This window comes from Oncorhynchus keta, chromosome 4 (genome assembly GCF_023373465.1).
Source record: "Oncorhynchus keta strain PuntledgeMale-10-30-2019 chromosome 4, Oket_V2, whole genome shotgun sequence".
Taxonomy (NCBI): domain Eukaryota; kingdom Metazoa; phylum Chordata; class Actinopteri; order Salmoniformes; family Salmonidae; genus Oncorhynchus; species Oncorhynchus keta.
This window is the reverse complement of record NC_068424.1, coordinates 27,162,839-27,185,472: the sequence shown is the minus strand read 5'-3', so window position 1 is coordinate 27,185,472 and position 22,634 is coordinate 27,162,839. Positions and strand designations below refer to the sequence as shown.

The 22,634-nt window shown below is 43.4% G+C and overlaps 1 protein-coding gene across 3 annotated transcripts in view; it reads left to right on the top strand.

Annotated features, from left to right (window-relative positions):
- myo3a (myosin IIIA) overlaps positions 1–22,634 on the top strand; it is an 87,929-nt gene that overhangs the window by 32,602 nt on the left and 32,693 nt on the right. For 2 of the 3 annotated variants that reach the window (XM_052504993.1, XM_035758127.2), the window contains exons 6-23: positions 562–638; positions 2,531–2,676; positions 6,603–6,668; positions 7,059–7,214; positions 9,204–9,245; positions 11,974–12,073; positions 13,348–13,464; positions 14,785–14,889; positions 15,026–15,109; positions 15,282–15,484; positions 16,492–16,590; positions 16,719–16,833; positions 18,194–18,320; positions 19,258–19,468; positions 19,697–19,844; positions 21,232–21,385; positions 21,923–22,011; positions 22,218–22,347. In XM_052504993.1, coding sequence (XP_052360953.1) covers positions 562–638; positions 2,531–2,676; positions 6,603–6,668; positions 7,059–7,214; positions 9,204–9,245; positions 11,974–12,073; positions 13,348–13,464; positions 14,785–14,889; positions 15,026–15,109; positions 15,282–15,484; positions 16,492–16,590; positions 16,719–16,833; positions 18,194–18,320; positions 19,258–19,468; positions 19,697–19,844; positions 21,232–21,385; positions 21,923–22,011; positions 22,218–22,347 — 2,169 coding nt within the window. The remainder of the gene's footprint in view (positions 1–561; positions 639–2,530; positions 2,677–6,602; positions 6,669–7,058; positions 7,215–9,203; positions 9,246–11,973; positions 12,074–13,347; positions 13,465–14,784; positions 14,890–15,025; positions 15,110–15,281; positions 15,485–16,491; positions 16,591–16,718; positions 16,834–18,193; positions 18,321–19,257; positions 19,469–19,696; positions 19,845–21,231; positions 21,386–21,922; positions 22,012–22,217; positions 22,348–22,634) is intronic. The other variant, XM_052504986.1, reaches the window with a different exon arrangement.

Here is a 22,634-nt window from a genome sequence, read left to right as displayed (position 1 = left end):
ACACTTACCAAATAATCCCAATTAAATCATGTCATGGTTTGAATGGGTTAGTCAGTATTGTGTAGATTAGAAAGCAAGTGCTAATATAGTCGTTCTGAGGTTTGTTCATGATGGATTTGTAGTCAAATGCACTGCTAAATCACTTGGGGCTATTTGTAATTCAAAGCAATCCATCATTTGCTTGAGAGCGATCACGTGTGTTTAGGCTATGTTTGAGGCTATGTATGTGTGTGTGTGTGTGTGTGCGTGCGTGCGTGCATGCGTGCACACGTCTGATTTCGTTCAATGTCACCAGTGACCGCACCATCATGACTAACAGAGTGGGTCAGGAATTCCGTTTACTTCATCCATCCCAGCTGGAATATGAATAGAACTTCCCTCTTTGACCCTATGACAGCTCATCATCGGAACCAGCTGCTCTGGTTTCTGTCTGATGGACATGAGATGAAAAAAAATCTATAGATATCCTATGTAACTGAACTGTGATGTCCCAATGTATACAGCCGTTCATACTGTGGTTCCTATTTAATTGAGCTATGTTGTCCTTGTGTCTTTGTGCAGGTGTTTCGGCCCAGTTGACGAACACTCGTCTCCGTAGGAACACCTCGGTGGGAACACCTTTCTGGATGGCGCCGGAGGTAGGCCTCATTCCCTTTACCTCGCTAGACACTTACACAGCACCCAACACTGGACCTGTAGAAAGAATGCTGACGTTTGTTGACCTTGATAAGTAGAATTGATTTATTTGACTTTTGTTTAACTAGGCAAGTCAGTTAAGAACATATTCTTGTTTACAATGACGGCCTACCCCGGCCAAACCCGGATGACACTGGGTCAATTGTGCTCCGGCTATGAGACTCCCAATCACAGCCGATTGTGATACAGCCTGGATTTGGACCAGGTTGTCTTTAGTGACGCCTCTAGCACTGAGATGAACTGCCTTAGACCGCTGCGCCACTCGGGAGCCCCGAATAAGAACCAAATCTCACCTGAGTGTTGACCTCTGACCAGCTACTCAATGTTCTTGTCTGTCACAAGACACTAGCGCTTGGCTGGCTCACACTACAACACGATGCTGAAGGTGACCTGGTTAAAACGGCCATCCTTCTTTTTTTACATGACTTTTACATCCACTTTGCAAATGTATTTGGTGTTAACTCACGCGGAGAAATGGCATTTTACATAACGTTTACATAGAGTATAACTAATGACATTAGATTCAGAGGTGGATGTCCTTTCAGGTGGACCATTTGAATTAAAAAAAATACTTTTTCAAAAGCAACAATGTACAGAACACCGGACAGAACCAGAGAGAGGAGTGCGGCAGATAGTCGATAGGCTATCGTAAGGTTTCTCTGCCAGTTCTGGAAGTATTTTACGAAGGGTTGGATGGTACCTACTGTGCTTTGTTGGAAAAAGATAAGAGTACCTCAAATTTAGTGGATTTGAGTTGAGGGTAAGGCAAGATGGATTCTAATGTATCTGCTTGGCTTTTCTTGTTGTCGTAAATGCTGAATATTCTTCATGACTGTTGAGAAGAAGATTCCGTATTGCTTATGGTTTCTTGTTATTCATGTGAGTTGTGACATGTTCATGACACTACTCTTCATCTATGTTTGTGCGTGTGTACTGTGCTATGTTGTGCATTCTGCACGTTAATGTTTACTTCACTATGTTCATGTGACGTTTTGTCATTTAGAATATTTCATTTTGGGACCCTTGTCGATAAAGGTGTCTTAATGATGTTGTAATTGTTATATTTGGACAATATTATGCATTTTTTTGAGTACGCTACTAAAGTATGTACCTTGGGAATGATTACTGTTGTTTCCCTGCAGGTGATTGAGGTGTCTGGGTGTGGATTTAACTGTGTGTATCGATGCTCTGTCTGTGTACGTACCGTATGTGTCTCCTATGGGGAGATATATTTTGTTAGTGGGATGCCATTTTGGCCTAAGGATATTGTTGATGGCGGTTTGTGTGTGTGTGTGTGTGTGTGTGTGTGTGTGTGTGTGTGTGTGTGTGTGTGTGTGTGTGTGTGTGTGTGTGTGTGTGTGTGTGCACTGTGTCTGCATGACTGTTGATGATGTGTGTGTGTGTGTGTGTGTGTGTGTGTGTGTGTGTGTGTGTGTGTGTGTGTGTGTGTGTGTGTGTGTGTGTGTGTGTGTGTGTGTGCATGCACTCTTGATGATGTGTGTGTGTGTGTGTGTGTGTGATGTGTGTGTGTGTGTGTGTGTGTGTGTGTGTGTGTGTGTGTGTGTGTGTGTGTGTGTGTGTGTGTGTGTGTGTGTGTGTGTGTGTGTGTGTGTGTGTGTGTGTGTGTGTGTGTGTGTGTGTGCGTGCGTGCCCTATCTGTACAATATTCCCCGTAGACGCCTGCAGCAGTTGTTGATAAAGGTGTGCCCGTAACTCCCAAGACACTCTCAATAATATTCTCCTTAGACAAGCTTTTTGAAACTATTAGAAAGACAGACTGCATTTTCCTGCTGCTAATCGTCATGAGGGTGTGTGCGCGTGTCTCCGTCTACAGGTTATAGCGTGTGAGCAGCAGTTGGACTCCACGTATGACGCTCGCTGTGACGTCTGGTCCCTGGGCATTACTGCCATAGAGCTGGGAGATGGAGACCCGCCCCTCTCCGACCTCCATCCAATGAGAGCTCTCTTCAAAATCCCCAGGTCAGGCTCCTATAACTGCACATTTAACCATCTGGGGATTGAACCGGGGTTTTCAGTGCAAGATATCCAACAGAGAAGGAAGTATTTTCCTAAATCACTGAGCTAAAGGCTAGGCGTTAGCTATGTCTAACATCTGTTGTTAGATATCAGACAACGAGACGTTACCCCAACAACTAACACCGGCCTAGCAATCTAACTGCTACACAGATGGCAGCCGTGGTGGCTTTTCATAATGATAAATGTCCATTGGGGTAGGGTAGATGTCTGTTGAGGGGTGGTAGAAAGTCAGTGGGGGGCAGGGGTAGCAGGTAGCTAACGAGTGGTGGCTATTCAGCAGCCTGATGGTCTGGGGGTAGAAGCTATTGGCCAGTCTTAGTTTTAGCAATAATGCTTGTGTACTGCCCACATTTGAGTGATGAAAATGGGGAGAACAGGCCGTGGCGAGGCTGAGGTCCCTGATGATCTTCTTGGCCTTCCTGCGACACCTGGCGTTGTAGGTGTCCTGGAGGGCAGGCAGTGTGCACACAATGGTGCATTCGGCTGAGCGTACCACCCTCTGAAGAGCCATGCGGTCAGCGGCGGTGGAGTTGCCGTACCAGGCTGTGACGCAGCCTGACAGTATGCTCTCGATGGTGCTCCTGTAGAACACTGTGAGGGCCCTTCATACACAAAAGAGCAACACAATCATCACAACTAGGTTTTCTTACTGCGCTTTTCAGTTGGTAGAATAGAACGTCAAAGTAGGGCAGTGCAGGCAGTTTGGACTGCAATTTACAAAACCATTTGCACTCTACAGTTCTGTAGCCAGCGAGATGAATTGTCCTTCCATACAACTTGGATCTGTCAGAAGGCAAAATGAATAGATAGCTTTCTTTTGCATTACAGCAGCTTAGACGTACCACCTCTCTCTGCTATTTACTGTGATCCTCCTCTTTCTGTGGATAAATAGGGAGGGGTGTCTAGATCATCATAGGGAGGGGAGTCTAGATCATCTTTTTCCTCCTCTGCCCCCACTGTGTTGGGGGCGGAGGAGGTGAATGGTTATTGATTACTGTCGTTGGTCTTCAGGCTGTGAGGCGGGTGCACAAGCGCTCATCACCGCTGTCATCTTGACGCCACAACATTTTATCCATCTCCACCCCACCACTGTGTGCACCAACACACAGTCACACACACATGCCTCACTAGACTGGAAAAATTGCAAATGGTAAATGACAAAAGAGTAGCTTCCTCTCCCTTCTTTCTTTCACCTCTCACCTCTCTCTCTTTCACCTCTTCTCTCTCTCTCTCTCTCTCTCTCTCTCTCTCTCTCTCTCTCTCTCTCTCTCTCTCTTTCTCTCTTTCTCTCTCTCTCTGTCTTTCTCTCTCTTTGTCTCTCTGTCTCTCTCTCTCTGTCTTTCTCTCTCTCTTTATCTTTGTCTTTGTCTTTGTCTCTCTCTCTCTCTCTCTCTCTCTCTCTCTCTCTCTCTCTCTCTCTCTCTCTCTCTCTCTCTCTCTCTCTCTCTCTCTCTGTGTCTCTTTCTCTCTCTCTCTGTGTCTCTCTCTCTTTGTCTCTCTCGTCCTTGCTATGACCCTCTCCGTCTAAACACACACACACACACACACACACACACACACACACACACACACACACACACACACACACACACACACACACACACACACACACACACACACACACACACACACACACACACACACACACACACACACACACACACACACACACACACAAAGGCCATTCTCTCAGTTCTCCCCTCTGTTGTTAGTGTACTCTTTGCTTGGGGGTTTTTGTTCCAGAGCAGTCATCATCACACAGCTATCTCTGAATCTTTGTGACTGCTGTTACAAGAGCTGCAGGCTCTCTCCACACACTTCCCTCACACTCCTCTTTCACCATGCTGGCCAGGATCTCCATTGAGAAACCATGTTAAATGAACAAAATTCAATAGATTCAGTGGGATGAATGCCACTGACTTTTGTATTTTTGGTTGCCAAAATTCCCTTATCCTTTGTTTTGCCAACACTCTACATCCAACACTGTCCTGTCATGCCAGCAGACGTGCGAGTATACAAGTAATCAAACACATTGAGCAGGTTTGTAAATGCATTTCACTAATGCATTCAAATGGGTCTTGAGTTCAACAGTGATTCATTTCATTCTCTTACTCACACACTAGTGACCAGCGAAGGCTGGTTTTGCTTGAAGTGCTGTCCCCTTTTAATAGCCACGATGACATCACCCAATATGTCCGGAAGCTGTTCCTCCACTGGATTATGGCTAGGGAACCTGTGTTCAGGATTATCCCGGTTTGATCCCAGAGAGAGCAGTTCTGCCAACACTCCCTCTGGCCTGGCACTGCCTAGCAGTCACCCAGACAGATAAGGGACGGGAACAGACCCCAGGTCAAGTCTAAAATACACACTACACAGCCAGGAAAGCATACACACACAAAATATGTCCCAGCATACAGTACATGTCCAAAATACATGAATTTAGGTGAAGGAAGGGTAATAAAAAAACACTTCAGTTTGTCCTCATAGGGGAACCCTTGTTGATGCTAGTTAAAAGCCTTTACAGAGGGTTCTACCTGAACCCACAATGTAGGGTACTCATAGAACCCCCTGTAAATGGTTATACCTAGAACTCTTTATGAATTGTTTACCCGAGAAACCCTTTTATATTCTTCCCAGTACCCTCTATGAATGGTTCCACCAGCCTTATTAGCCTTTAAAATGTAATTATTTATGACAATACATTACATATATTATAAGGCCTTTATTTGAGAGCCTAATTATACCCTAACATTTCCATAAAGGGTTCTTCAGATCAAAACGGTTCTTAGTAAAGGAGTAGAAAGATATTTCCCGGAATTACACATTTTAAACACATTGAGTAGGTTGTACTAATCACACAGATTAATTAGTTGCATGAGCATTTGATGAGATGTGATGAGCTTGTCTGACCACTGCTATTATCTTGACTCAATATTACTGATGGCTGCGTCCTTTTACAATGGTCAAAACCCTTTAGTCTCTCACCAGTATATCGCTACAGTAGGCGTCCTTGTTTCCTCTCAGCTCCTTGATTCCACATTCAGCTCCAGTATCCAAGTCTAGATAGCAGATGGTTGACTCTCCCCTCCCCACAGCTTCTCCAGACCTGTTTGTCTTCCAGATAAGAATTCATTTTAATAGTGGGAGCGTTGGCAGAACAGAGTCCATTTAAATGTCTGACACACACTCTGTCTATATGGGGTGTGAACTAAGTGTGATAACCAGGAGATGTATGCCCTCCCATTACAGCAATGAATCGCTGTCAGTGCGGACGTGAAAAGGGCCCAATGCATTAGCGAGTCAATATCAAATCTTACAACCTGTGCCAAGCACCCTCTCCTAAAGAACCACTTTAAACAGGACAGGGAATTATACAAATTAGCGTTATTGTTCCTTAGTGGGTGTGGTCTTGTCTTGTCGGGGTTGGGGGGCTAACTACAGTCTCTGGCTGTATTTGCTTGTTAAAGGACCACTTTTTTGTATTCATTATGGATACTTTGAGATTGGAGGAGAAAGTCTGCATAATGGGTATAATGTCTTATAACTGTGTTATTTCCGATTGGCATAACACCTGTCAACATTTTGATGGTCCCATGACAAGTTTATGTCAGCATTCTACAAGTACAACCTGGTGCTGTTTAGCTTCGAAATCATTTGTTGGTGTTTTTCACCAAAATGCTTAGATCCAAGTGGCCTTAAAGTTTCGCTATGTGAGTGTCAGGCTTAACATTGAGATTTCTCTTGGTATCTGAAATGAAGCACAGTGTGATGATCATTCCATCATCCTGCTCCCAGCCGTAGACTCTGTTCTCCTCCCAGTCTGTGTAATTCACATTTTATCTTATCTTTTGATTATTTCCCCCATACAGAAACCCTCCCCCTACCCTGTACCAGCCGGAGCTGTGGTCGGACCACTTTAACGACTTCATCTGCAAGTGAGTATAATGGGAGCTGGGTGTGTGTGTATGTTATGTGTCTGTTGGTGTGTGTGTGCGTGTGTGTGTGCGTGTGTGTGTGTGTGTGTGTGTGTGTGTGTGTGTGTGTGTGTGTGTGTGTGTGTGTGTGTGTGTGTGTGTGTGTGTGTGTGTGTGTGTGTGTGTGTGTGTGTGTGTGTGTCGTTGCTAATTACAGAGCACAAACGTGTAAACAATCCCTCTCATTTACAGGCCAAAATACTTGGTTTATTATCCTCTTCAGATTTGCTCTTCATAAACCATTCACCCTCTAAAATAGAAGCATGAATCAGAATATCACAATGTTCACTTGCTGATTGCAAGGCCCAGAGCATAAGTAACATTCTCCCTGTCCAACTGTCTCACCCACAGATGTCTGATCAAGGACTTTGAGCTGAGGCCTAACGTTCTAGACCTGCTCCAGCATGTGTTCATCAGCCAGATTGTAGGCCGAGAGAGGATCCTGCAGAAACAGCTGATGGAGCTCATAGACCTCAACCAGCAGATAGGAACCACTGGGAAGACAAGGTACCATCATGATACAGATGACCTCTGTTAGCCAATGGTAGAAAGATACAAGCTAAAAAGGCCCCACATAGCACTATGCATTCAGGATTCAACTGACCTTTGCATTAAATGACAGTCTCACCTTGTTCACCAACTACTTCTCAGATAGAGTTCAGTGTGTAAAATTGGAGGGCCTCTTGTTCGGACCTCTGGCAGTCTCTATGGGGCTGCCACAGGGTTAAATTCTCAGGCCAACTCTTTTCTCTGTATATATCAATTATGCCGCTCTTGCTGCTGGTGATTCTCTGATCCACCCGTACGCAGACGACACGATTCTGTATATATCTGGCCCTTCTTTGGACACTGTGTTAACAAGCCTCCAAACGAGCTTCAGTGCCATACAACTCTCCTTCCGTGGCCTCCAACTGCTTTTAAATGCTAGTAAAACTAAATGCATGCTCTTCAACTGATTGTTGCCCGCACCCTCCCGCCCGACTAGCATCACTACTCTGGACGGTTCTGACTTAGAATATGTGGACGACTACAAATACCTAGGTGTCTGGTTAGACTGTAAACTCTCCTTCCAGACTCACATTAAGCATCTCCAATCCAAAATTAAATCTAGAATCGGCTTCTTATTTTGCAACAAAGCCTCCTTCACTCATGCTGCCAAACATACCCTCGCAAAACTGACTCTCCTACTGATCTTTGACTTCGGCGATGTAATTTACAAAATAGCCTCCAACACTCTACCAAACAAATTGGATGTAGTCTATCATAGTGCCATCCGTTTTTGTCACTAAAGCCCCATATACTCCCCACCACTGTGACCTGTATGCTCTAGTTGGCTGGCCCTCAGTACATATTAGTTTCCAAACCCACTGGCTCCAGGTCATCTATAAGTCTTTGCTAGATAAAACCCTGACTTATCTCAGCTCACTGGTCACCAAAGCAACACCCACCCATAGCACAGGCTCCAGCAGGTCTATTTCACTGGTCACCCCAAAGCCAACACTTCCTTTGGCCGCTTTTCTTTTCAGTTCTCTGCTGCCAATTACTGGAACGAATTGCAAAAATCACTGAAGCTGGAGTCTTATATCTCCGTCTTTAACTTTAAGCATCAGAGCAGCTCACTGAGCACTGTACCTGTACACAGCCAATCTGTAAATAGCACACCCAACTACCTCATCCCCATATTGTTATTTATCCTCTTTCTCTTTTGCACGCCAGTATCTTTACTTGCACATCATCATCTGCACATCTATCACTCAAGTGTTAATGCTAAATTGTAATTATTTCACCTCTATGGCCTATTTATTGCCTTACCTCCCTACTCTTCTACATTTGCACACACTGTACATTGATTTATTTTGTGTTATTGACTGTACATTTGTTTTTGTGTAACTCTGTGTTGTTGTTTTTGTCACACTACTTTGCTTTATCTCGGCCAGGTCGCAGTTGTAAATGAGAACTTGTTCTCAACTGGCCTACCTGGTTAAATAAAGGTGAAATAAAAGAAGAAGAAAAAACAACATATGGAACATTCTAGAAACTCCTTCCATAATATATTTCATGACATCTCTCTGTTGGTCATGTAGACCTATTCTTATATAACCTTGCATGTTTTACATGTTATCATACAGTCCTGTCACTTGTTATCTACGAAAGGGACCCATGCCGTGATCCAATGTGAAAATGTAGTGCATTTATTTCATCTTAACTTTCAAACCCAAGCTTCACCTACTCCACACAGTACTTTATGTTCTATTACATTCTATTACGTTCCTACTGGTTGCACAACTGTCTGCCATTGGAGGAGAGAGGCATTAATTTTTATTTGGATGTAGACAGTAATCCAAATTGCACATCAGCTGGATATTGGGTCACCTTCAGGCTCAAAGTTTCACCAGTGACTGAATGTTGGGCCCCTGAAGCCCAGATATCAAGTTCAACCACTGCAACGATGTCATATCCTGCTTATGAACTGTAATGTTATTTCTGTCATTTAAGCCATCATGGAAAGACAGACAGAAGCACAGACAGTAACGACAGGTAGGGGTTATGAATGCCCTGGTAGGGGTTGTAGGGGTAGCTAGTTACCTGCCCACTTATTTTGTCTAATCAACGCCCTAACTGTAGACTGTAGTTTGTAGCCTACCCACAAGCCAGCACTTTGCTGAAATCAAGTCATTGTCTAGATGATTGTTGTCGACATCAAAGGATGACACTGTCATCCTTGTGTTCCAGGTGTGTTTTAGTCAGGCTAGACCCTTTTGAGTGTAGATGTGTTGTTCGTTTCGCCGTCTTCTGTTTCATGTCTAACTTTGACTGTAGTTTTTACAACCTACACCCATGTTTGAACAAATCAAACTATGTATGACCCATCAAATAGCGTGAAAAATGACATTGTCACAGCTTTACTGACTTTATTGTCCCCATGGGGACATTTTGTTGCACTGTCATGTAAAGTGGCGTTTAATTACAAAACAAATTGACAATACAATTTCCCTAACAGTTACATAGCAATAAAAAGAGACTAGCCTGCTGGCCTTACTGGGTGGATAGGAACATTAGCCCGAGCTATTTAGGAGGGAAATTACACCTGGCACAAATGATTGTCTTGTTGTGTTTTTGCTGCTGAGGGGTGCCCTATACCTGCACCCAGAGGGGACTAGTTCAAAGTCCGGGTACAGGGGGTGGCTGGGGTCTAAAATTATTTTGTGAGCCTTGCAGAGGGCCCTGACCTTAAAGATCTCATCCCAGGCCTGTCTGCTTGACTCCAAGTAACTTACATGCTGTGGTGATAATCCTTGCCAACAAACAATTACAAGCAGTTGAAATACTCTCAATGAAAGATTTGTAAAACAGAGTCAGTATAGTACAGTCAACATTAAAAGATCCCAGCCTTTTGAGAAAGTACAGTCTCTGTTGACTCTTTTAGTAGATCAGGTCTGTGCATTTACTCCACTGAAGTTTATTGTCCAAGAGGACACCCAGATATTTATATTCCTCTACAATCTCTATGTTCTGAACTCTGATAGATGTTGCAGAGGTAGGTGTTGTGCGCTTCCTGAAGTCTATGCACATCTCTTTGGTCTTGTTGGTATTGAGGACTAAGTGGGATTGGTCACACCACTCTACAAAGTCATTTAGGACCGGGCCATGGTGTTCCACATCACCATGCAACAGGCTGATCAAGGCAGGGTCATTAGCGAACTTAACGAGGTGGCTCTAGATGTCTATAGACCATGTTAAGGAGAGTACACCCTCTAGATGTCTATAGACCATGTTAAGGAGAGTACACCCTCTATATGTCTATAGACCATGATGAGGAGACTACACCCTCTAGATGTCTATAGACCATGATGAGGAGACTACACCCTCTAGATGTCTATAGACCATGATGAGGAGTATAAGAATGGCATCGTCAACTCCTCTACTGGGCTGATAAGCAAACTGAAACGGGTCGAGGAGTTTCTGGGTGGCGCTGAGAACACATGACTTTTCACAATTTTCTCAAGGCACTTCATTACTAAGGATGTCAAGTCATTCAGCACAGAGGGATTAGATGCTTTAGGAATGGGTAGAATCATTGAGTTCTTCCACAATACTGGCACGTGTTGCTGGTCAAGCGAGGATTGGAAAATGTTTGTAAAAACACCAGCCAAGGGGGTGGCAGGTAGCTTAGTGGTTGAACGAGTAACTGAAAGGTTGCAAGATCCAATCCCCGAGCTGACAAGGTAAAAAAAAATGTGTCATTCTGCCCCTGAACAAGGCAGTTAACCTACTGTTCCTAGGCCATCATTGAAAATAAGAATTTGTTCTTTAATTGACTTGCCCAGTTAAATAAAGGTTCAGTTTAAAAAAAATGTTCAGCACCATTTTACAATCAGGTTTAGCACAACCAGCCAGTAGAGTCAGACAGCGTGGATTAAGACATGTCATGGCACCATTCAAGGCAGGGAGGGAAAAAAACAGGGAAAGGAGCTACTAGCCAGTTAGACACAATAACAATAGGATCAGTGGGGACCAACAATTTATTTGTTTAAGAGTTGGTCAAGCTCTGTTGTGGTCAGCCTCAACCTTTATCCGCCTGGGGAGGTAAACGCTTGCTTGGAGTCGCACTCAAGAGGGGTTGAAAGGACAACTAGGAGAGGAGTGTCTGGATAGTCATGCAGCTAAATTGTCATCGTGGGCAAAAAGCTTGTGTAGAAGCACAGCTTGAATAGATCTAGATCAGGACTCTCCTACCCTGTTCCTGGAGAGCTAACGTCCTGTAGGAATGAAAATGAAATACTGTAATAATAATAATTTTTTAAAACGGCATTGTTTTTGCGGACTGTAGTGTTTTTGCAAACTAGTATACTGCAAACTGTATTTACTATAGTATTCTACAGTATACTACAAAATGATATAGTAAGTACTACACACGATCGAGGAATACTAAAGTGTGTAGTATGGTATTCTACAGTATACTACAGTTTACTACAGAATTCTATGCTAAGTTCTGTAGTATTCCATAGTAAACTGTAGTATTTTTATGTGGGAGTGTGTGGATGTGGGAGATTTGTTTAATTTAAGTAGATAGAGAGTAAAAAGAGAAAAAGGAGTCAAGGCTTGGAGTTTTAAGAAAATAAGTTTATAGAGGAATGTAATGTGAAGCCATTGTTAAATGCTGGATGAATCTACTGCAATCACTTATCAGCTATGTTGCTGTTATAAGTTAGTTGTTTAGATGCAACTAGTTGCTTTAGACTTTATATTGCATCCTGTGTTGTAGGCATGAGCGCATCCACACCAAGAAAGGTGGTCAAATTATGTCATCAAGCCCCACCCCCGACGAAGTGGATGACCTTGTCACCCTGGAAGTACTTGATGAGGTAAGAGATTCAATTGGCTGAAGATATCGGATATGTATTATCAACACGGTAATAGCTTCCCCTTAGCCGATAGGTGGAATTCTTAGCCATATTGCTCAAATCTAGCCAATCCTTTCAGATCCACAAATACAATTGAATTGGCTTTGTGTTAATCAGTGTCAAAGTGGTTTTATTTATTCTCACTTGGTATTAATAACCTAGGTCAGGGAGGGGCAATTGGTGGCTGACTTCCCATTTTGTAGGCCCACCGATAAATTACCCAAAACGGAAGCAACTTCTTTTTTTTTACCGCTTAGGGCTCCCAAATGGCTAGGGCTAGCTCTGACTGCATGTGTGGGTATGGATGTGGGTACACAGACCCATGAGCCACTGCAGCCCCTCATGATGAGTTCACATTTTTTGTTGCCTCCATCCCCATCAAAGCTGCCATACCTGACCTACACTCTTGTAAAAGAAAAAAAAGGTTCCCAAAAGTTTTCTTTGACTGTCCCCATAGGAGAACCTTTTTTGGATCCAGATATAACCCTTTTGTGTTCCTTTTGGGTTTCTGTGGAAAGGGATTTACCTGGAACCCAAGAGTTCTACCTTCAACCCACATTTCTTCTCTAAATGGTTATCCTATGGGCACAGCCAAAGAGCCCTTTAAGGTTCTAGATAGCACCATTTTGTCTATGAGTGTAGGTTATTGATAACCACCCACAGTTTAAGTTAGGACAGTGTTTCCTCTCAGAATTACTTCCCTCTAGTCTCTACATCGGTATTAAATGAATATAGAAGCAAAATAGCTATATTTGTACCAAACACATTTGGGGTGATTTATCAAAGCTGAGTGCTCCATTGACATATTGAAACATACAAATTACTCAGTCGCCTCAGGATATTTTTGCCCATTCTTCTAGATGGCTGGTTTTGTTTATATCCTAGTCTGGCCCGAGAGAGGGGGTGGAAACAGAATGTATGATCTAAGCACAATGCCTAATGGAATCAAGGTGGAGATGATGAACGGAACTGAGTCCAGATTCTCATATTCATGTGATCAACGACAGTGTACATTTATTACGTTTTACACTGACAGATATATTGCCAATTTGCCAGCATACTGTAAGCAATCCTAATAAGTGTTTAATCTTATTGCAATGTTTCCTCGGTAATCATTGCTCTGCACCGAGGCCCTCGTCAAATGATACTGAAACACTGTGATGACGTCTCTTCAAACATCAATTATTACCTTTGAATGTCACAATATTGAGTGCGCATGTTTGATCTCTTCCCAGAATTCAGTCACAGAGCAGCTTCAGAGGCGCTATGCCAAGGACCAGATCTATACCTACGTTGGAGACATCCTCATTGCAGTTAACCCATTTCACAAGATGGAGCTGTATAGCCCACAGGTGTGTGTATTTGTGTGTGCGATGTGTGTTTGTCTGTCTGTGTGTATTCCTGCGAGCGTGTGTGTTAATGTGGCCAAACAGACACTACTGAATGTACCCGACCGTATCTCATTAGGGCCCCAGTGCCCCATTTCTTCTTTCCCTTCCACGCTCCCGTTGTCTTAACACAGGAAACACGTTTTATTGTTGAATCCGAATGCTTATTCTCACAGCGCAAGGGGAATCGTTTGTGTCATTTTCTCTCTCTCTCTCTCTCTCTCTCTCTCTCTCTCTCTCTCTCTCTCTCTCTCTCTCTCTCTCTCTCTCTCTCTCTCTCTCTCTCTCTCTCTCTCTCTCTCTAGAGTTTATGGTGCTTGTCTTTACTGAACTGCTGATGTTTTTAGAGTTTATGCTGTTCTGTAAAAATGGTGCTTATCTTTACTGAACTGCTGATGTTTTTAGAGTTTATGCTGTTCTGTAAAAATGGTGCTTGTCTTTACTGAACTGCTGATGTTTTTGTAATTGAACCCTTCAAGACAAAATGCCATGATACTATTTTGACGTTATATTGTCCATTGTGGCATGTTGCACATAATTAAACTAGTCATAACTAGTCATTATATTTTTGAAAATTGCTTGAAGAGATTCTCCGGTACTTTTGTGTACTTTCTAGCCAGTCGTTCTGAAAATAGTTCTGAAAGTAGCACTCACGAGCCAAAAGTGGTACCACGTCATCGCTCTCAAGTTTCAAGTTTTATTAGTCATATGTGGGGTATACACTGTCCAATGAAATGCTTACTTGCGGGTTCCTTCTCAACAATGCAGCAACAATTAGAATGAATAAAAGGAATATGAACATAAAGTAAATGGCTCACTCTCGCTCTGCTGTGTGTGCATAATGTGCCTCTTGCTAGCTGTCCCTCAATTGGCGAGGGGCTGAAGCTCATTGGTTGAACTCGAGTTGCTAGGGGGCTGGCCCATGTGTGGGAAAATCGAAAGAAAATGGCATATCCTCCAGGAAACAGTCGCTTTCAAACTAGGGATTTCGTGGCTAATTGATGTAAGATCGTAATTATGCTCATAGATTAGGCATGTATGAACTACACAATGACACATCCAGCTCAAAGAGGGAGGTTTAAAAAAAGACAAAAACATATTACGCTCCAAAGTTCCAGAGCACTTCTTTAATCTCTTTGTCTTTTTGCTATACTAGAAGGCAGCTAGAAGGTTGTTGTATTTGAGTCAGCCCATTTTAGCTGCATATAGTGTAGCTAACTTACTTGTTGGTATCAAATTCAAATGAAATCCCCTTACATGTGCCTTATCCTTTTCCTGGCACAGTACACAAAGATGTACATAGGAGCGAAACGCACCGCGAACCCGCCACACATCTTTGCTGTCGCTGACATAGCCTACCAGTCCATGGTGTCATACAACGCAGACCAGGTACACAAGTCCGTGTCAACTGTAATGTATGAATGATACAGTACGTTCCACTATGTGCTGTACAAGCATATCAACATATCAACATGTCAGTAGACCAGAATACCATAGTAACTGGGGATCGGTTGTTTCTGTGCAGTGCATTGTAATCAGTGGAGAGAGTGGTGCAGGAAAGACAGAGAGCGCCCATCTATTGGTCGAGCAGCTCACGGTGCTTGGAAAGGTGAGATACGGTCGTAAGAATGACATAGAATGTAATTACGCCACTTCATGTTCACTTGTGACGGCGAACATGATACTCTGCCTGTTACAGTGCACCATTGCAGATCATGTTTTCATTGTTACTCATCGCTTAAAATGATACGTTTTTATGCTGATCGTCCACATCTTTGCAGGCCAATAATCGATCACTCCAAGAGAAGATCCTATTGGTCAATAACTTGGTGGAGGCTTTTGGGAACGCATGCACCGCCATCAACGACAACTCCAGCCGTTTCGGGAAATACCTGGAGATGAAGTTTACCTGCGGGGGGACCGTTGTCGGAGCGCAAATCTCAGAATACCTCCTGGAGAAATCCCGCGTCGTCCATCAGGCCACGTAAGACCCCTCAGACAGCTTCACTAAGGCATTCATATGGCCCTCATCTGACTGGCACATAGCCTTCATGTAATACGTATAAGGCTTTCCTGTGACTTTCACACGACAACAACATTACGATTGTGGCCAATGGCCAATTAATGTGTGGGTCCATCTATTTGGCTCAAAAGTCATTACTTCTATAATATTTTAGCAGCCTCTGGTCAAGAAGGGCAGGGGATAACTGGAATATTTTTTTTCCTCTGTCCCTCTGAAGCTGGTGGAAGTGCCTTCCCACTGCAGCTTATTACTCCTGTTGTAATATCCCATGACCAGGGAGTGCAGAGGGTAGAGTGAGAGTGGATAGCTTATTTCTCCTGTTGTAATATCCCATGACCAGGGAGTGCAGAGGGTAGAGTGAGAGTGGATAGCTTATTTCTCCTGTTGTAATATCCCATGACCAGGGAGTGCAGAGGGTAGAGTGAGAGTGGATAGCTTATTTCCTGTTTGATCAAAGATTCTAGCTGTCGACATCTCCTCATTGGGGCTTCAAAGGGTGACTTTTTGCTCTTGGTAAATAAATTCAGACTGAGGGTGAAGGATCAGTGCACTCTCTGAGTGTAATGTTGTCTGTCAGTTAACTATGTACCTACTGCCTAGATTCAAAGTGTCACTTCTCCCATGGGGTTATATTGTCTTTGGTGCCAAAGGGGGGGGGGGTTAAAATTATATTAAAATGAGAGGTTTAAATGCAACCATCATGAAGCCTATAGCTTTAAAACTGATGACAGTCTATCACAACTGACTTAACACAGCAGTCTAGATTAGCTTGGTTGCTTGCCAATTATGTGTTTTCGGAGTACATCTTACTATGTCTTTGGATTTTTATGAGATTGTAAATGGGCTTCTGGTAATCTTAGGCAACCACAGTTGACAGACTTGGATGGGATTAATAGTCTTTGTGTTTCAATCATCAAACATATTCATATGTGTGGACATATATACCTGTCCTGTGACTGTCCCTACAGAGGTGAGAAGAACTTCCACATATTCTACTACATCTACGCTGGTTTAGCTGAGCGGAAGAAACTTGCCCACTACAAGCTATCAGACAGCAAAACCCCGAAGTAGGTCCCGCAATTAACCTTCCTATCTCTCCTAACCCTATACTTTCCCAAATACCCTGCTTTGCTGCCGTTACCCCACCAATCATGACCTTATTAATTGTGGTTTATTTTCCTGTCTTCTGTCCCAGGTATCTGTTCAACGAGCACATTAAATTGGGCCCTGACATAGTGAACAACACCTTCTACAAGGAGCAGTTTGACTCGGTGGAACAGTGTTTCAAAGTCATCGGCTTTACCCTGGAGGTACATACACTATAGTACATTGGGTTCATCGCTGATTCCTAAAGCAAAGAAAACCAACCTCCTGTCCAAAGGTTACCGACATAACCGTTCGCAGTTAAAGCCTGGAGGATTTTTTACTAGGTTGCTCTCAATGTGGAGAGTGCCTTTGCCATGTTATGATGCTTTATAAAACTAAATGTTTTTTTTCTTCCCACAAATGGCTCCTATTTTATTGCCTCGGCCGTGAAAAGGGGAAATTATAGTAAATGAGGAATTCAAAGGAGGAAAAAAAAGTATTAATGTGCAATGAGATTTGCAAATGACCATGAAACAGTTCCAGGAAAAGAGGCCCATTCTGGTTGAACGGTCAAGAGAATGATTTCCAGTGTTGATATAGGCTGTCATATGAGCCAGTGTGGACTGTGGCATGATGCCTTGTACAGTTTGCAATTAGCAACATGGACACTGATGAAGCCCAAGGAAGTGCCGTAAATAACTGATTGCCTCTGGGTTCCACAAGTCAATAGTACTTATCGTATGTACAGTATAATGACTATAATCACGAACCACTCTGCTAGTACGGCTACCTCCCATTCTCCTGTCTACCTTGCACATAAAGACAGGGTGCATCTAAAGTGCATCTCTGATTTGGATAAAATGGATTCTGATTTCATTTCATTAGGATCCCCATTAGCCGACGCCTATGGCGATAGCTAGTCTTACTGAGGTCCGGCACAAGACGGAGAAGACATTACAGACAAAATACTTTAGAATTTACAAACACTTCTAAACATTTTTTTTAAACAAAAAAATAAAAACATTAACATGAAGTGTGTGTGTGTGTGTGTGTGTGTGTGTGTGTGTGTGTGTGTGTGTGTGTGTGTGTGTGTGTGTGTGTGTGTGTGTGTGTGTGTGTGTGTGTGTGTGTGTGTGTGTGTGTGTGTGTGTGTGTGTGTGTGTGTGTGTGTGTTACACATACATGTCAGTACATACACACAAACAAGTAGTTCACATTGGGTGAGAGGTGTTTTAAAACCGTGCAAGCTGTTGGATAGCAGCTCCCCATCAAGGGAGAGCAGAGTTATCACGAGCTTGTCGGTGTCATGTCAGTCTGAGTATAGTGACATTAGGACACGGCATGTGACAGTGATGCCAAAGCCATCAAACAGACTTGTGTTTGTGTGATGTAGGAATTCTGTCAGATTGTAGGCTACCAAGCCCCAAGGCTATTAACTAGGTAGTTCCAATAGAACCACTGAATCTATGAAAAAGCCTTCAGATGAAATCTCCAAATGATTATTCCATGACTTTGTATCAAAGCATGAATGTGTTATATTCTGAACAATAAGGTCAAGTTTAATCACACATTTTGAACCCTTAGGAGCTGGGCAGTGTGTACAGTACTCTGGCTGCTATCCTGAACTCAGGCGACATTGAGTTTACCTCTGTGGCCTCCGAGCACCAAACCGACAAAAGCAACATCTCCAACATAGCAGTTCTGGAGAATGGTGAGACACAGACGCACAGTCCAGCACCTGGTGTGATGTAAAGCAAACATGACCATCACCTCTTTCCCCGCTAATGCCCATTACCTCTCCAGAGAGGCCAGCCTGGCGTAAACGCTGGGGATCTAAAGCACTACAGTATCCCAGGCCTGTTTTACATGCAGTCCCTTTAAATTCAGCTTGACACGCCTGACATGGGGGACTAGGTTGTGTTTGATGATTTTAAATAAATGTATGAGAACCCTTTTGAATAACCCTCTTTGGTTCCAGGTATAACCGTTTTGGTTCCAGGTAGAACCCTTTTTGGGTTCCATGTAAAAACCCTTTCCACAGAGGGTTCTACATGAAACTCAAAGAGGGTTCACCTATGGGGACAGCCGAATAACCCTTTTGGAACCATTTATTTTCTAAGACTGTGGTCCAGCATCTGTATCATGGTGCGAGAGCCAGTTATCGTATTTTACCAGCTGCAGTTTGAAGAAGTGTTACCTCGTTTTGATAACTATGAATGTGCGTGTCTGTGTCAGTGTGGCTGTATTCATGTCTGTGTGTATGTTGAGATTTGTGTCCTTGTCGATGTGGCGTGTCATGTATGGTTTTGTTTTGCTGAATGCGCGCATGTGGGATATCTGCATCTTTTTTAATAGGTCCTCTTTTTGTGTTTGACTATGTCTGGTTTATGTGTAAAGTACGTGTACAGGATATCTCTCTGAATGTGTACATTTTCATCATGCTTGCATACACATACAGTATATCGTCCCAACAATGTCCTCCCTGCTGCCTGTCGTCCCACACCGCATGTCTATATCCATGTTCATGTGCATTTTATCTGTGTTGTCGCTGCAAATCTACATGCAAACGTCAATACCGCAGGGCCGTTTCTATGGTGACAGCATCCAGTAGCTATACATTCTTTCCATCCCTGGGTTTCTCCCCACAGCGGCGTCGCTGCTGTGTATCCGTCCAGACGAGCTCCAGGAGGCCCTGACGTCCCACTGCGTAGTGGCCCGGGGCGAGACCATCGTCAGGCCCAACACGGTGGACAAGGCCACGGAGGTGAGGGATGCCATGGGCAAGGCCTTATACGGCAGACTCTTCAGCTGGATCGTCAACCGCATCAACACCCTGCTCCGACCCGACACACACCTAGGGTAAGAGAGAGCGCGCGTGTGTGTGTGTGTGTGTGTGTATGCTTGTGCATGTGTGAGTGCGTGCGTGCGTGCGTGCGGATGCCCTGAAAATGAACATAAACCTCACCAGTAGGTGCTAATCGTAACGACTGTCATCATTATAAAACCTTCCTGATCTGTCTCTCTCCTACCTCATCCTTTCTAATACTCTTCCTTAATACCTAATCATTTCTGATCTCCCCCTGACAGAGAGGATGACAAGGGCCTGAACATTGGCATCCTGGACATCTTTGGCTTTGAGAACTTCAAGAGGAACTCGTTTGAGCAGCTCTGCATCAACATCGCCAACGAACAGATCCAGTTCTACTTCAACCAACACATATTCGCCTGGGAGCAGGTAGCCCATTCCTCCTTGTCGCTAACACAGTCGTCCCTCTCGGAAATAGTATGAATACTCATCTGAGTGTGTCTATGCCTCCAGGGAAGCATTTCAAAGCACTTTTCACCTTTGGATACGACTTGATTTCCATTTAAATGGTGATAACGCATCGTCGTTTGTCCATAAGGGTGAAATATCCTTCCGCTTGTATTTATGATGGGGAAAGGATGACAACTCCCCAGCCGTCGTCTCTGGGGTGCGCTTTTGCCTCGGGCAGAGAATGGTTTGCTCATGTTAAATGCTTTAGTCTAACCCCATAGAGAGGTTCCATAAATCATTGCAAAGGAGGGTCAATTAGGAGTTAAAGACAGTCAGTGTAGGACGCACCAGGGCATAAGTCTGGCATAAGGCCCCGATATACAGATGTACTGTATGTACAGAACGCAAGGCTTTTTCTACCGTGCTCAGTGTACAATATATTTGTCTCGACTGTCCTGACTAAATTCTGCACAGTAAGACATCTGTAGAACAACTTATATCTCCTCAGAATCATCATACCCGTATTGCAACATCAGGCTCTTGATAGACTACATCCTTCCTGAAGAGAGTAAGGATATTTACTTGTTTTTATCAGACAAACAATAAGAGCAAAGCCCAGAGGAACAAGCTCTTCTGATGCTTGTCCGTGTCCCTCTGGAAGGCTGTGTTTTGTTTCCTCAGGATGTTATTCCAGCAGCGTTGTCCTACTGTCCTGAGAAGAGGTTGCAGATTCAGAATGACTTTACCTGAGGCTAATGCTGTGTTCTGTTCCAGATATTAGATGCCTTGTGTGCATGCGTGAGCGTGTTTGTCTGTGCGTCTGTACCCATTGTGAACACGGGTACATAAAAGTAGAGCAGGGCAGCATCGACTAAAATCCATATTGCGATAAATTGCCTGGATTGATGCCATAACGATAAACAGAACGATATGTTTGTGCACCACAGTTTTTTTTAATTGTCTTTTACTACTACTAGTAGTTTGATGGTTGTCCCATTAACAATCACCCATATTAGCAAACTTATTTCATTTAAAGTTTCACGTTTTCTCTAGTTATAGGCTACTTATCATAATGAACCTGCGATGAGTGAGCGGTATGGTCGATGTCGATGTCGTCCCAGCTCTACCTAAAAGCTTTGACGTTGTATTTCAATTTTGTGCTTCACCTCTAGAGAGACATATAGTGTATGTTCTGTGATGTTTCTGACTCATAGTTGGGCCTTGACTTTATCAAGTGAGCCAAACATGAAGAACTAAACTAAATCTACCCAGGGTTATGTTATCTGTCAGATATGGTTTTGGTTTCATTCAAAACCAGCTTCACCGTTCCAATGTAAATCTTTCTGTACCTTACCCTCTCCTATAGGACGAGTACCTGAATGAGGATGTGGACGCCAGGGTGATTGAGTATGAGGACAACCGTCCTCTCCTGGACCTGTTTCTGCAGAAGCCCATGGGCATGCTGTCACTGCTGGACGAGGAGAGCCGTTTTCCCCAAGCCACCGACCAAACCCTTGTAGGCAAGTCCCCACAGAGTCCTCACTCAGTCCTCGTGTAGCTACTAAGATCTAATCCCAAATGCCTCAGGGCAGTGATCGGTGTCCTGGTTAAGTGTCCAACTTGGCCCCATTTTCATCATGGTTCCCCAATGGGTGTTCTGGCACAAACTGGTTGTTGTGCATTACCCAGGTCGCTGCTTCACATTGGTGGTGGTTGAGGTGAGCTCCCTCCAATACTATGTAAAGCGCTTTGGGTGTCTAGAAAAGCGCTATATAAGTCTAATAAATGATTATTCATATTATCATTATTATTAGGACGTGTACAACAGTTTTATCCTGTTAGCTAAGCCACTCCCCCACTCAAGTCATGAATTATTCAGTAGGTTCATTTAGGAGGACCTAAAAGTAGTTTAAACATTGCTTTTTAAATAATTAGCAGCCTTGCGAGTATGTTATGTGTATGCATTCTTGTTTATTCTGTCATTCAATTATGTTTACATGCTTAGCCATCCAGCTTGGACTGCTAGTTAATTAACCTGTGAACTTTGTCCATTGTAGAAAAGTTTGAAGACAACCTGAAATCCAAAAACTTTTGGAGACCAAAAAGGGTGGACCTTGGATTTGGAATTCATCACTATGCTGGAAAGGTTATAAGGCCTCCTGTCTAATACATCAAATATATGTTTTAGGTCAAATATTTAGAGTTGGCAATAATAATGAAAAAAAAGACAGGATATGGGGAAACCCCAACCCCGAAATGTGAATAACAGTAGCAGGTGTAATAAGCTGAGTTTGCTGTAAAACCGTGTTTGTGCATACAGGTCTTCTTACCCCCTCTGTTGATCATGTTTAGGTGATCTACAACGCTGCAGGCTTCCTCTCTAAGAACAGAGATACACTACCGGCAGATATTGTTCTTCTACTGAGGTCGTCAGAAAATCAGCTGATTCGCAAACTGGTCACCCACCCGCTCACCAAAACAGGTAAACACACATGGTCTAATAGCAACTCTGTCTTTTAGCACAATCAACTAACCTATGTTTTCATAATAATTGAGGTAGTCTCTCAAATTGGCAGTTTTCTTGTCAAGCAAGGCATTGATTTTATTCCCATCTGACTCTCTCCTTACTTGCCTTGTGGTGATTATTCAAATATTATATCGTAACAACCTCAATATTTATAAGAAATGAATGCCGATGTAAACAAATGTGTTTATTGGTCTAAATTGAAATGCTAAATGACAAAGAACCAAAGAAAACCGGTCAATGTC